Source organism: Oryzias latipes, chromosome 20 (assembly GCF_053564925.1).
Source record: "Oryzias latipes strain Hd-rR chromosome 20, Olatipes_Hd-rR_3.1".
Classification (NCBI taxonomy): Eukaryota; Metazoa; Chordata; class Actinopteri; order Beloniformes; family Adrianichthyidae; genus Oryzias; species Oryzias latipes.
The window spans coordinates 16,595,519-16,610,837 of record NC_136256.1 but is presented as its reverse complement, the minus strand read 5'-3'; the positions used below and the strand labels follow the sequence as shown (position 1 = coordinate 16,610,837).

Sequence of the window (15,319 nt, the reverse complement as noted above, 5' to 3'; positions counted from 1 at the left end):
CCCATACCAGTTCCAAACAACAGATGATTTTATTCCTTTCTTGGGAACAAACTTCCCACTCTCACCAGTAGCCATGCTGTCGCTAGCTGCTTCGTGTGTCGATTGTCGCTGTCGGAGGTGTGGGAAGAAATGAGGATGCCTGATATCAGCCAACTTGTACTTTTAATTTTCTCAGCAAAACGAACAGTGGGCACTGGCAATACAGAACAGTCAAAGAGAGTCTTGAACAGAATATACAGGGCGTAAAATAAAGCATCTGGTATCTCACACTGCCATCTAGTGGAATATAACAAAAGTGCTCTGACTAACAACTTCTATGTTGTCTCCTTGCATTTTTACTCTTAACTTAATAATACTATGACATCCCCCTCTTTTAAAAAAAAATCTTGTTTAACTTTATATAACAGTATAAGTTTTTCTACTCATTAAATTTAAGTGGTATGCGAGTAATCCTCCTGATCTAGAACTTTGGCTTCTCATCTGATATCCTCCCTTGTTGTTGTTCATCACTTGGGGTTTCTCTTTGGAGATTTCCACATCTCCTGACTTCTGTGGGGAACCAAGAGTGGTGTTCTCCAGTGAGCCAGATATGGTAGATGTGGTTTCTTCTGGTGAGTGATATGGTGGAGAAACTGGTATTGATTCATCTGTTGGAGGTGATCTTAACTGCCTTTTCCCACTGGGTGTCTCTGTATGTCTGGGTTTGAGATGTTCCCTTGTCCTCTGGTAGGTTTTTCCTTCAATGTCAACAAGGTATGTCCTGGGCTCTCTTATGGGATTAGGCCTGTTCAAGATAGTTCCTGGCTCCCATATCTTTTTTAGTGTGTTCCTCACATACACTTGCTCCTTGTCCTGAAGGTAATTTCTCTCTTTCCCAGCACACATGTCATAAAACTCCTGCTGCTTCGCTTGCCTTGCCCTGTTCATCTCCAGGTGGTCGTCAGCATGTGGATGGTGTGACAGAAGAGCTCCTTTGCTGATTGGCAGTAAGGATTTAGGTTTTCCGTCATATAGCAGCTCATATGGTGATGGCATGTTGTCATCCAGTGGTGTTCTTCTGTACATCCACAGTGCTGTGTAAGGCCAGGTATTGTCCTCTTTGCTTTCTTCCACAGTGCTTTCACGGTCCCTACAGCTCTTTCAGCTACACTGTTAGCTTGATGGTGACAGGGAGAGCTGAACTTTAAGGTGATGTTTGAATCTTCATACCTCTTTTTGAACTCTTCACTTACATACTGTGTATCACAGTCTGCAATTATTGTTGAAGGTAGTCCATGCTCACCCAGAACACTCTTAAAATAGGTGCACACCGTCCTAGCGGATATGTCAGGTAGTAGTCTCACGACTGGAAAACGAGAAGAATAGTCCACAATGATCAAGTATTTATGGCTGTCGAACTCAAATATGTCAGAACCAAGTATTTCCCATGGGCGTGTTGGAAGGTCAGGTTGCATTATGGGTAGTTTCTGCTGTGCTGGCTGAAACATGCTGCACACATGACATCCTTTCACCATTTCTCTAATGGTGCTGCTAATACCTGGCCAAAACACAGACTCTCTGGCAAGCAGTATGCATTTAGTCTCGCCTTGGTGACCAGTGTGAAGAATGTCCAGAATGTCATTTCTCAGTGCTTTTGGAATGACAATCCTCTTTCCTTTCAGGATGAGGCCATCTTCCAAAACAAGATCACATCTGAATGTCCAATATTCCCAAAGTTCGAGTGGACACTGCTTCCTGTATTGAGGCCAGCCTTTGTAGATGGTGTCTTTGAGCATGTTCATTGTTGGGTCATCCGCCATTGCTTCTCTGACAGATTTGTCATCCACCAGTCGTGTAGCAGTAGATGTGAAATGCACATCAGACTGGTTGCTTGTAGTTATTTCTTTTGTCGTCTTTTGGCAGATTCGTGACAAAGCATCTGCTCACGGAATTGAACGCCCTGGTTTGTATTTAACCTCAATGTCAAATTTAAGACATCTGAGAATGAATCTCTGGAGTCTTGTGGGTGTTCTGCAAGGTTTTTCTTGAAAATCTGCTCCAGGGGTGAGTGGTCAGTTTCCACCATTACTTGTCTTCCAAGCAGGTAGTATTTAAACTTTTCTAGTCCAAACATAACAGCGAGGCACTCCCTCTCAATGTTGGAGTATCTGGATTCTGTGGGGATCAAACATCTGGATGCCATACCAACAATTTTTTTTTGCCCATGCTGATCAATTTGTCTGATCCAGGCTCCGAGACCCAGGGTGCTGGCATCACCCTGCAGGATGGTTAATGTATTAGGGTCAGAGTCATAATAGCTGATCAGTTGCTTTGAGCACAGTTCTTTTTTGATGTCATCGAGAGCTTGCTGATGATGGGGTTCCCATCTGAAGTGGACATTTTTTTTATTGAGTTCTCTTAGTGGAGTAACTAGCTCTGCCAGTTTGGTTGAGAATCTGTTAAGGTACGTCATCATTCCCAGGAGTGTTTGTAGTTCCTTAGTGCTGGTTGGAGCTTGAATGTCTTTCATAGCCTGCAGTTTGTCTTCTGAGGGCAGGAGCCCATCCTCAGTGAGTGGATGTCCATAGAAGCTGACTTTGTTCTGTTTAAACTGCAGTTTCTCTGAGTTAAAACCAATATTGTTCTTCTTTGCTGCCTCCATGACTTGTATGAAAGCTTCGTCGTGCTCCTCTTCAGTGGCTCCAGATATGATCAGGTCATCTGCTATGCCTGATACGTTGGCAATGTTGTTGTTGAAGATGGAGTCAAGCTTCCTCTGAAAAATATCCTGTGAAACCACCAATCCGAAGGGCAGGCGCTTGAATCTGTGTCTGCCAAATGGCGTGTTGAAAGTGCACAACAGACTCGACTCATAGTCTAGCTCCTCATGCCAGTAGCCTTTTTTGGTGTCTAAGACACTGAAATATTTTTTCCCGTGCTGGAGTGGTAAAAGCTCATCGATTGACCGTGTAGGGTAGTGCGCTTTCTTAATGTTTTTATTAAGGTCCTTTGGATTGAAGCACAGCCTGATTTTCTGCTGGTCATTTTCACCTTTGGTAATTCTGCATGTGATAAAGTTGACCCGTTCTGTGGGTTCTGTAAATTCAGTAATGATGACATCTGCCTTTATCTTCTCCAGTTCAGCTTTGTACAATGGCATGATGTGTATAGGCACAGCTCTTGGTGAGTGAATGACTGGTTTAGGATCATCCACAAGCTCGATGTGGTATTTTTCCCCTGGGAACTTCCCTATCTTGTCAAAACATTCCATATAAATTTTGCAATACTTTTTCTCTGGTGAGAGTTGACATTGATTTCAAGTGGTCAATATTGACTGTTATCAGCCCAAGTTCTTGTGCTTGGCTGCATCCTAGCATTGATGGACTTCCTGATGGGGCATTAACAATGTTGAACATTGTCACTATGGACTTCTGCTTATAGGACACTTTGATCTTGGCAACACCAACATTTTTGATTATGCTGAAGCCATAGCCACTTAGTATGGTATCACTCGATGTAATGCGTGGCTCAAATGGTAGAGTCTGCAGATCATCTGTTGTCAGAATACAAGTGTCTGTTCATGGTGTAGCTGTCATTTAGCTTAACTTTGACAAACAGTTTATCTGGAAACTTGCATGCAGTATCAACTGCACAAACTGAGGTGACAGAGCCGATTATAGCTGAAGATCGTGTGTTGTCTGTGTCACAGTCACAGTGGTGTATATCATCTGGACTGTTTATTTCGTGCAACTGTTTGTTTCTTTTTATACATACTTTCAGAAAATGTCCAGTTTTCCCGCAGTATCTGCATTGCGCTGATTTTGCTGGGCATGGATCTGACCTCTGATGACTGCCTCCACATCTGTAGCAACCATTTGGTGTAAAATGCAATTTTCTTGTGTTGAGTTGTCTGTTAGGTTTCTAACCCTTTCTGAAGTCACTTTCCTTCATTTGAGGTTTTGGTCCTTGTTTTGGCTTGCAAACATCTTTTGCTTGCTTCTCACTGCATGAACATCTGTTGGATGCCTGCTGCCTCTACTTATGATGTCCATCTGAGCTCTGGTGCTCTCTTCCACTTTGGCTAGGTCATGCACTTGTTTAAAAGTTAAAGCATTGCCAAGCTTGATTGCATCACTTCTGACTTGGTCAGATTTGAGGCCAAACACGAGTGTGTCCCTCAATGTTTCCTCTTTTGTTTGTTGTGTGTATCCTCCTTCATCAATCAATGGTCTGGCTTTAGTTACAAACTCTTCCAGTGGTAATTCTCCTTGTTTCAAGCATCTCAGTTGAAATCTAGCAAGTATGTAGTTGCTCTGTGGCCTGCTGTAGCCTTCAAGTTTCTCAAACACTGGGTCCAGTTTAAGTTTGTCATCCTCACTTGCAAAAATAGCTGTGTTGTATATTTCCAAGCCTTTATCTCCGATCCATAACAAAAGTAGTCTCACCTTCTTGTCTTCTTCTGTGTTGGAAAGTGGGCCCTCAAAAATGAGTTCACATTTTTGTTTGAAGAGCTTGAATCTTTTGTGTACGTCCCCAGGACTAGTCCAGTCCATACATGGAGGTTGGAATCTTTCAGCCATCTCAGAATCCCCAAAAATGTATTCACTGTGTTAAGGTGTAATACATCCAGGAATTAGTCTTGTCCGGTATGCTAATTAGCTAGCGTCGTATCTTGCGCTGGTTCAAAGACGTTTCATAAGGCGGTTTAAGTAGGCACGTCCTTGTGAAGATTAAAATCCCACTTCTGACACCATGTCGGAGGTGTGGGAAGAAAAATGAGGATGCCTGATATCAGCCAACTTGTACTTTTAATTTTCTCAGCAAAACGATCGGTGCGCACTGGCAATACAGAACAGTCAAGAGAGTCTTGAACAGAATATACAGAGCGTAAAATAAAGCATCTGGTGTCTCACACTGCCATCTAGTGGAATATAACAAAAGTGCTCTGACTAACAACTTTTATGTTGTCTCCTTGCATTTTTACTCTTAACTTAATAATACTATGACAGTCGCGTGCCAAACCGCCGTGTGAAACTAACGCTACGGAAGCTCTGGGGAGGCGAAAAAAGCACCACATAAAAACTCGATTTAGTTTTTTTGAAATCGCCCGTAACAAAAGATTCGAATTAATTCATTTCATCGATTCATCGCCCAGGCCTAGTACAAATGAAGCAATACACACTAGGAAAACAGGGATGGGGGTTTATGAATTACTGCTGCAGTTTTTTTTTTATTAGATCTAAAGTGTTTTATGACCGTGTTTACTTTTCACAGCCACCTAATGGGAATGTTCTACCAAACGATCCGCATGCTGGAGCATGGGATCAAGCCGGTGTACGTTTTTGATGGGAAGCCTCCACAGCTCAAATCATCAGAGGTCAGTGCTGTCTTGAAGATCTTCTGCAGATTTTTTTACCATTAAAGGAGCATAGATGACATTGCACGACACAAATTAATTTGCATCTTGTGTAATTTTAACACCTTTTTAAAAAAAAATGCATATCATGTAGCTTGAGAAGAGAGGAAAAAGGAGGGCAGAAGCTGAGAAGTTGCTTGCTCAAGCACAGGAAATGGGTAAAAAAAATTAAATTCTGCCACATTCCTTGATTTTCTTGATTGGATTGCAGGAAAAAAGAACATGATTATGTATTTTATCTGATCAGATTAATAATGTCCTCTTTGTCTTTTAAAAATCAGGAGAAAAAGAAAATGTAGAAAAATTCACCAAACGTCTGGTTAAAGTGATTAAGCAGCATAATGACGAATGCAAAAAGCTGCTATCCCTGATGGGCGTTCCCTACATTGAGGTATCATACTTTTCCTTTTTCTTTTGCTATATTTGCTGTATTTTAGCATTTGTGACCATCTTTTTTTTTGTTTTGCTTATGTACACTGGATCTAAGAGTACAGAAATATTAAACACCTATTGAATATATTTTAAGACACATTCCTTTAAGACACAGCATGGTACAAGCATTTTTTTCAGGCTCCAAGTGAAGCTGAAGCCAGCTGTGCTGCTTTAGTTAAAGAAGGGAAGGTCTTTGCTACGGCAACAGAGGACATAGCCGGCCTGACTTTTGGGACAAAAGTGCTTTTCTAAGCCAGTGTTTTTCAACCTTTTCAACCAAAAAAGGAGAAACTCTTAGTCTGTAATGATCTGTGGGGGGCTGCTCTCCTGGTTGGGCTGGGGCGGTGCTCTCTTTCCCCCCATGCCTCCCTGCTCTCTGGCTCTGGGGGCCTCGTGGCGGCCCTGCTGGCCCTGGCCTGCGTGGCGGGCGTGGGCACCCGGGGGGGCGGTTGTTCTTTGCCTGCTGCCGCGTGGCGTTGGGGGCCTTTGGCTGCCGCAGCTGCTGCGGTGGGGGTCTGGGTGTGGGGGTGGCTGTTTGCTCCCCCTCCTTCTTTCCACATTCCATCATCCATTTTAGAAAAACATAAACACTCAACTGAGCACAGGAGTTAGCTCACCTTTGCACTAACAAATTGCATGAATCAATGAAATATCTCACACTAGTTGGCTTGTAGGCATAAGTATGCGTGTGTGAACACTATCTGTATTGTGTACGTGTTGACATGTGGACATTTTTGCAGCTAACAGGTGTGTTGATAACATTTGAGTGTGTGTGTGGACAGGCCCCGCCCCTTTGAGATTTGTGTTCTATCTGTACCTTACCGCAATGATAAACATCCAGTAGCTTGTTGTTTATGCTGCTTCATGGTTTTACCCCCCTCCCCCTCCTATGATCACCCTCCTATCCCCCCCTCTCTAACATCCCTCTCTCTTCTTCCCTTCTTTCCTTTTCCGTCCGGTCCAACACAAAAGAATTTCAAAAATAATTCAAATTAATAAAGGTTGGCCTCGATTACAAAAGGGGTTTATTCAGACATATCTCTGGTTTGTCAGAAGATTCATAACCCCTGTTGTAAAAGTAATATATGTCCAACACAAGAGGCCTTCAGCTCTCATCTGCCTGCCCAGCTGTTGGACAGGACAAGTTAAAAAAAAAGCAAAAGAAAAAAAAAAAGAATGATTGGTGGAGACAGTTAAAGGGGCGGGACTTTTCCAAAAATTGCTGATGCTACGATTAAATCGTGGTACCGTCATTCTTATCAAAATGTCTTCAATAGAATCATATAAACACAAAGAAAAAAGTATTTTACGATCTTTTATATTTCTAACTAGTCAGTGTTTTATCAGGGCTTGTTTGGTTGAACACAGAGCCGATATCCTGGAGATGGTAAATGTTTTTAGATCAGTGAAAATGGGTAATTTCCCGCGGCACACTTGACCATCTCCCACACTGGTTAAAAAACACTGTTCTAAGCAACTCACTCAGTTGGAGGTCGAGTAAGTACTGGAGACAGGTGAAGCTGAAAAAGTACCACACTTGTAGGGTAACAGGTTGGCCCGTCCCAAATCGGTTGCAGCAGCAAACCAAAGAAGCTGCAGTGAGGCCTCCACCCTGCAGAAGAAGAGATGGGCAGGAGCCCTCATTACTGCAGGAACAGCCCGAGGGACGGACAGGAGATGAGCAGCCAACTAGTAAAAGAATATTAAAATATGGAGTATTAGAAAAGTTCAAATCCTGGACAAACCTCCTAAAAGGCTGAAGATGTACCAACATTTAAGATAAACAGCAAATAAAAAAGTCTGTTTCAGTTCACTTAAAAAGACAAATGAGGAAGTAAAACGTTTGACTTGATATTAAAACTGATAATATACTTCTCAAGATGGATGGAGATGTTCTGTGAAAACAGAACCAAAAAACTGAAATGAAGTGTTCACACCACTTCTTTTCATTCGCTGCATAACCTGTTTCCACAGTAATCTCAACCTTATTTGGACATATTTTTGTTTAGTTTAAATAGCTGAAATCAAAAGCTAAGAAACTCTTTAAAAATCCAGGCTGTGAACAACAGCATTTATAATTATTTAAATTGTTAATATTAATTAATGTGAAAAATGTTTGAGAAAAAAATAAATGCTTGAAGTCAAATATAGCCCGACGGATTGACGTCTTTTTTAAATGAACAGGTAATCCAGATTATTGAAACTCAAGATGTTATTTTGTGTCAAACATAATAAATAAAACGAGTATTTGCTTTTTTACCCACAGAAAACATTTTAGAAATGGGAAAAGTGGATATTTGTAGTACTTAATGCTGATTTAAATGCACATTACACAGATAACATCATGAACAAACCATAAAGAGCAACTGAAGAGTGTTTCCATTCAAATTACAGTTGGTGGTTTTTGTTTGTACTTTTTAAATTTAAAGATACCTTCTCAGTTCTTCTGAGTATCTATTTTTCTGTCTATGCGTTGAGCGTTGAGCGGGTCGTCCAATGATTGAAGGGTCGGCGGTTTGATCCCCACTCCACCCAGCCAACTGTGACTGTGTCCTTGGGCAAGACACTTCACCCTCCTTGCCTCCAGTGTGGCTCCACTGGTGTGTGAATGCGAATGATCACGGTGATGGTCAGAGGGGCCGTAGGCGCGAACTGGCAGCCACGCCTCTCTCAGTCTGCCCCAGGGCAGCTGTGGCTACATCAGTAGCTAACATCTCCAAGTATGAAGGAGGAGTGAATGAATAATGGACACATTGTAAGTGCTTTGAGTGACTTGAAAAGCGCAGATAAATCCAATCCATTATTATCACTATTAAATAAAAACCTTACTTTTAAACATTAAATTGTCATTTTAGGGCTTTTATTTCAGAATTGAAAGAGTCTCTTCTTGGGTAACAGATATAATGTCCTCCACTTAAAAAAAGCCCAAATAACCCTTCAAAAACCTTTTTCCAAGGTGAATAAAAGTATTTACAGATACATTTGACATTTTTTGATTATTTGATAGGATTTGAATCATAATCCTATTTTCAAATTTAGCCTTTTACTCAGATGAAAACAGACAGTTTCATTCCTTTGGGGATATTCATATTTATTCTGTATTTCATGTGAAAACTTCAATGTGAAGTCCCAGAACTGATCTTTAGGAGGAGGAGGAGTCTGTCACCGTCACTCAAACTACGCAGGAACTCATAGAGGACAAACTGTGGGACAAAAAGTATTTAGTCAGCTACCAGTTGTACAAGTTCTCACACTGACAAAGATGATATATGTAATATTCGTTATAGTTGAAAACTTCAACTTCATTTCCAGGAAATCACACTGCTAGAGTTCTAAAGAATTATTTTTAAAAATTATGGTGGAAACTAAGTATATCGTCAATAACAAGGAAATCATCTCAATCCTTTATTTACCCTTTGTGTTCTTTAGTAACAGAGGTCAAGCATTTTCTGGGAGTTTTCACAAGGTTCTTCCTGTTGCTGGTATTTTGGTCCATTCTTCCATATAGCTCTCCTCTTGAGCAGGGAGGTTTTGGAGCTGTTGCTGGGCATCAAAGACTTTCAACTTCCTCTAAAGATTTTCTCACATTGAAATTTCAAGATACCTTCTCATAATCATATCAGTGACCTTTTATGTCTTCCAGTAATTGATCCCACAGTTGATTTCTTCACACCAAGATGCTGACCTATAGCAGATTCAGTCTTCCCAGCCTGCTGAAGGTTAACTATTTGGTTTCTGGTGTCCTTTGACAGCTCAGTGGAGTTTGGAGTGTAATTGTTTAAGTGTGTGGATGGTTGGTTGTTTTATTAACTGATAATGAGTACAAACAGGTGACTAGGTAATAAGATGAGAAGAGAGGAGCTTCCTAAAGAGTTCCAAGTCTGTGAGAGTCAAAAATCTAGTTTTTTTTGTAGGTTTCCAAATCCTTCTTTTACAGAGGAATTTACTAATAGTTTCATTTAAAATCCTGCAATGTGATTTCCTGGGCCTTTTTTAGGTAATAAAATTGATTATAAATACTCTGCTCCCACAAAATAAAATAAAACTCTCATGTCTAAAAATAGAAGAGCATTTCTGCCAAAAAAAAACAAACAAAACTAAAAAAGCCACAAAACCAAGAGATCAGAAAGTAATGTTTCAGCTCAACCCAAAGAACATGACGCAAATTGAAAAAGGAAGTGCAGTTGGTAGATGTGTCATTTTTCAGAAACAAGTTGCTCACGGCATGATATGAACTCATAAATGTCTTTTTTTTTAAATTAACATTTTAACACTCTATCCACCCATCTGTTTTTTAAACCCACTGAATCCCTTTTGGTGACACAGAGTTGCTGGAGCCTATCCAAGCTGCTGTGGGGTGGAGGAGGAGTACAGCCTGGATGGGTCCCAGTTCATTTTTTAATATTAAATTTTATTAATAATATTTCTGCATCTGTTTTTATATGCTAATGTGGAGCTGACACAAACAGTTTAACGTGTCTTCGTGTTCAAACTGATCTGACTCTTTCAGAGTTATTACAACAACAGCAAGTGTAAAGCCCTACCCCCATTCTACATGTGTTGGTGTTAATGCTCAGAGTTAAAATGACTGTGGGGTGAAAATCATGCAGCGTAAAATCCTGACATTTCCCATGGAGCTAATTCAACAGCACAATAAATCGCAAATTTATTGTAATCACGATATCAAGTTGTGCAATACGCATAAAGCAAAAGATGGTGAAAATTGCAATAAATGGGGACCTTAATTGTGCTAAAACAATCTTACGGCAGCTTGAAGTAATTATTGAATCAAATAAATTCCTTTATGCATTTGACCAATCGGATGGAGCTCTTTTATCTTAGATGTTGGCTTTCTATGTAGACATGGGTTAACTCTTTTTTAAATTAAAATTTTTCAGTAAAATTGAAACAATGTTTTTGGTTGTTTCACCATTTGTTCATGTACCACAAGTTATACAGTCATCGCAATAATGATCATAAACATTGCATAACGCGAGTTTTCATCATATTGTGCAGCCCTTTTCAGCACCAACATGAAGTTAAATTCCTGCCAGTGCTCAATGATTAACACCCAAAAGAGTTATGTTAACTCTGAAAATTCAACACTGTGTTCAGTGATAAGGACTATTTGTTATCTGGCTCAGAGTTAAAATCAACTCTTCAAGTGTTGCATTAACACTTCTGCTTTTACTGTGAGAAACAAATAATCTGCAGTTTGATTAGCGCTTTATCAAATATCTGACAATATGGCACCTCACGCTCAAAAACTATATATATATTTGTACTTAATCGATTTTACTTGTTGCTGCCATTACATGATAAAAAACGGGTTAATTAAAAATAACACTGGTTCTTCTTTACAGAGTTCACTTCCTGTTGTCAGATCTTCATTTTTGGTGTTCTTACAGATGTTGAAATCTTTTATCTAAGGCTTCAAAACAGGAATGAAACCATTGGTCATGTGATGCTTGACAGTTTTCAACTCTGGGCATCACTACACAGCCTGCTGGCTTGTGGCTTTGCAGTGACAGGACAGCACTGCACTTCTGTTTCTGACTTCATGATTACCTTTGGACAGGAGGTATGGAAGGTTTTTACCACATCTTTTTCTGAACTTGCTTAACTGATACTTCTGTTTTGTTGTTCCTTGTGTCCTGCATAAAATTGTGTACATTATTGGTATAAAACAGCTGTTTGATTGCTTTTTTAATTTGTTATAAAGTTGGAAAACTTTTATATATATCAATTGTCTGTATTTGTAGAATTTAAAGGACTTTGGGAGCTAAAATATTGTGCAAAGATCAAAAAAGGGATCTGAAAAGAATACATTCAATACAAATTTTTAACAATGGATTTTTTTCTTCATTTTTTTTTAAATCTAGGAAACAAGCATGTTTGTGAATCTGATGACAGCAATAATGGTCCTCTTTGCTGCAGGTGATTATTTTTTTCTTTTCTTTATTTTATCATGCAGTTGAATCATAAAGTAGAATTGAAGGCTCGCTGAGCTGATCACAGTCTGAACTATATGTTAGACTGAATAAATAAATAATAAATAGCATTTTGTCATGTATGACAGTGTTTTCAGATGCAGCCACTTGTCCTTACCCAGCATCATTCTTCATTGATGCACCGAAGAGCTTGGAAGCCTTGGAAGGAACATGTCTGCAGATCCCATGTAAATTTAGAGGAAACACAGCTCAAACCACAGCCAATGCTGCTGGAGTGTGGATAAGAAAGGATCCCAGATTTGCCCAATACCCAGAAAATGTGGTTTACAATAGCAGCAGGAGGGACAATAAATATTCAATGACTTTTATTGGGAACCTGAATGAGAAAAACTGCACAACAGTTCTAAACAACGTTCAGAAGATCTACACAGACAATTACTTCTTCAGAGTTGAGGATGGGCAATTCCTTGCAACAGCCTCTTGTGATCCTGTTAAAATCAAAGTCAGTGGTAAGACAGTTTTGTTTTTATTTGTGTTTATAACTTTGAAATACTGTTGCTTTTACAAACTCTAATGTCAATACAGTAAACCCTTGTGTTTCGCGGGGGTTACTTTCCAAAAAGAACTCGTGATAGGCAAAATCAGTGAAGTAGAAACCTCTATTTTTTTTCAATTATTATACAATTAAATACTCTTTTATAGATTGAAAAGAAAGAACAATCCATTTTACAGGCTCAAGCATTTGTTTCACAAATATAAGTACTTTAGAAACGTTTTTTCAACAAATAACTTCTGTACGATGTGAACAGAAGGCTTCAAATCGCGGAGATTAGCCCCGCCCACCGCGACCCGAGTAATTGGATTTAACGGGAGAAAATTTAAAATGATTATGAAAAAATACAAAGTACAGTCGGACAAATAGTGACTCAGGTGTATTTCACTGCTCTTCAGACTGAGCCGCTGCATCCTGACTCCGCTCTGCAGTGTTTTCTTCTTTTGAAGCCCGTGGTGCAGGTGTGTTTGTTCGGGGGAAGAACATAGTGTTAGGCTGTTGTTGTCGGTCTTTTTTCTATGGGTTTTAGAGAAACTCGAAATTGCAAGATGATTTGCATGTACGTTATGTAAATTTGGCAAGATGTTTTACATATGTGTAAATATTAAACTGCAACGTTATTGAGTTAGAGTTGAGGTAGAGAAGAAGCGGAGTGACTCTGTAGCCAATCAAAATGAAGAACACAGCCTTATATAACCTCATATTAGGGTGAGGGGGTGGGGGGTCTAGCCTGCGATGCGCCTTGGGGGGGGGCTACTTGGGAGTGGCCCCCCTCCTATGGTTGCCGTATGGAGTGGGCCCCCCCTCTTTCGGTTTTATTTGCACCTTAGACATGTAGGGTCCTTGGTAGGGGGGGTGCTTGGACATCACTGCAAGCAAGCAGCAGATGTCCTCCTGGCACCCTACCCGCCAATTTTAACCGCACCTTAGACATTTAGGGCCCCTTGGTGTGGAGGGTGAGGGGACATCACTGTGAGTAATCAGGAGATGTCCCCTTAGTGCCCTACTCGCCAATTTTAACTGCACCCCCCTTAGTACACACACCCCTCCCCCTTCAATATATACATTCAAACATAAACACACACACATGCACACAAACACCCTCTCAAGCACCCATACACGCACACACATTTTACAAGGAAGGTGGGACCTGGGTCCATCTGTCCCCTACCCCTTCCCTGGTGGGGGGTGTGGGCCCCTTGGCGATGGCGGCCGTGTCCCTTGGGTGCCGGCTCCCTGGGCCCGGCGGTGCTCTCTCCGCGCGGTGGGGGGGTTCATATTACACCTGAGCCGGGGGTGTTCGTGTCCCTGGGGGGTGGGTCCTGGTCCTTGCCCCTGGGCGCTGGGCCCCGCCAAACTTCCAACATGGCCGAGCCTGGTCGGGCCATATTTATAACACCCCTTGTGGGCCGCCCTTTTTTCCCCGGGGTTCCCCCCTCCTGGGCGGGGGCGGCGGGCCCCTGCCTTGCTCCTACCTGGACCAACCGTGGGCCGGGTGGGTGGCTGCCTGGAGTGCGGAGCGGGTCTCCCTTGGGGGGTCCTGGCTCGTACCTGGGGTCGGGGCGGGGGGATGCCCGGAACTCCTGGGTGGTGGTGGGGTGCTCGTCTGGGGCTGTGGGCGTCCCTCTCCGGTGGGGCCCTGCGTTGGGCTCTTCCGGCGCGGCGGGGGGCTGCTTTCCTGGCTGGGCTGGGGCGGCGCTCTCTTTCCCTCTGCGCCTCCCTGCTCTCTGGCTCTGGGGGCCTCGCGGCGGTCCTGCTGGCCCTGGCCTGGGTGGCGGTCTTGGTCGCCCGGGGGGCGGTTGTTCCCTGCCTGTTCCCGTGTGGCGTTGGGGGAATTCCGGCTGCCGCTGCTGCTGCGGCGGGGGTATGGGTGTGGGGGTGGCTGGGCGCTCCTCCTCCTTCTTTTCACATTCCACCATCCATTTTAGAAGAACATAAACACTCACACAATGCACGATGCAAATCCGTGAAGTAGCGAAACCGTGAAAAGTAAACCGCGTTATAGCAAGGGATCACTGTGTAAGAATTTTCACATTTTCCTTGAACAGATTTACATCAACTGTTGAGATTTTGATCAAAAGCCATTTAAAACTTTTATTTTAAAACAAAGTTACACTATTATGAAAACAAATATTATAAAAGTGTTGCAGCTTATCACTCTGGGTTTGTAGATTTAACATGTTTTTGATTAGCCAACGTTTTTAGGTTTCGGTAGTTTAAAGTGGATGATTGTTACGAAGACTGCATGTTTTTTCAGCAGACTCCTGGCCAAGTAGAACACTTGCTGATTTAAGTGTGAGATTTATGTCTATTTCAAAATGGACTTTGGTCATCAACCTGTTGTTGGTAAAACAGAGAGAAAAAATGCATCCCAGCCAACATTTTGTCAGAAAAAATACAAACTGCATCCACTGCAGCCGGGTTTAAATTTCCTTACATGTAAACACACATGTAAACTATAGATATACAGTACAGACCAAAAATTTGGACAAACCTTCTCATTCAAATGAATGGCTACTAATGGCTACTCTATTAAAGGATCTCAATACTGGCACGATGTGTCTTTAGTTTTGTGTATTTTTTGGTGTTAATTGTGTGTTTGATGTGAAACCACAGATTCTGTTTGGAGTCCCAGCATTGAAATTCCAGCTGATCTGAAGGAGAAGGACTCTGTCACTGTCACCTGCTCAGCTCTCACTCCCTGCCCTCAATCTCCGCCTGAACTCACCTGGAATCTCCAAACAGACTCTCAAAGACATTTTAAGGAAAACACAAAAGGAAGCTTTACAACTAAAATCCAGAAGAACATCACTCTGTCAGACTCTGACGATGGATTCACCATCAACTGCTCCGTCAGATATCCTATAAACAAAGGAGAAAATGTGAAGACAGCAGAGACACAACAAACTCAGTGTTTCATGTAAGTGATCATCTTCATCACGTTTCAGCTTTTCTGATCAATCAAATAATCAGAGTTTCCATTCCTCA

General features: G+C 41.6%; 1 protein-coding gene across 1 annotated transcript; it reads left to right on the top strand.

Annotated features, from left to right (window-relative positions):
- Nucleotides 1-4,646: 4,646 nt before the first annotated feature.
- On the top strand, nucleotides 4,647-15,255 carry LOC110017319 (sialic acid-binding Ig-like lectin 13). The gene is made up of 5 exons (XM_078938933.1): nucleotides 4,647-5,356; nucleotides 11,236-11,408; nucleotides 11,710-11,764; nucleotides 11,916-12,287; nucleotides 14,948-15,255. The coding sequence occupies exons 2-5, from the start codon at nucleotides 11,292-11,294 to the stop codon at nucleotides 15,253-15,255; spliced, it is 852 nt and encodes a 283-aa protein (XP_078795059.1). The 5' UTR covers nucleotides 4,647-5,356; nucleotides 11,236-11,291.
- Nucleotides 15,256-15,319: the final 64 nt, after the last annotated feature.

Coding starts and splice junctions, on each gene's coding strand:
- LOC110017319 (XM_078938933.1), top strand. CDS start 11,292: ATGCTTGACAGTTTTCAACTCTGGGCATCACTACACAGCCTGCTGGCT. Junction 11,409..11,709: donor TGATTACCTTTGGACAGGAG/GTATGGAAGGTT, acceptor TTTTAAATCTAG/GAAACAAGCATGTTTGTGAA. Junction 12,288..14,947: donor TGTTAAAATCAAAGTCAGTG/GTAAGACAGTTT, acceptor GTGAAACCACAG/ATTCTGTTTGGAGTCCCAGC.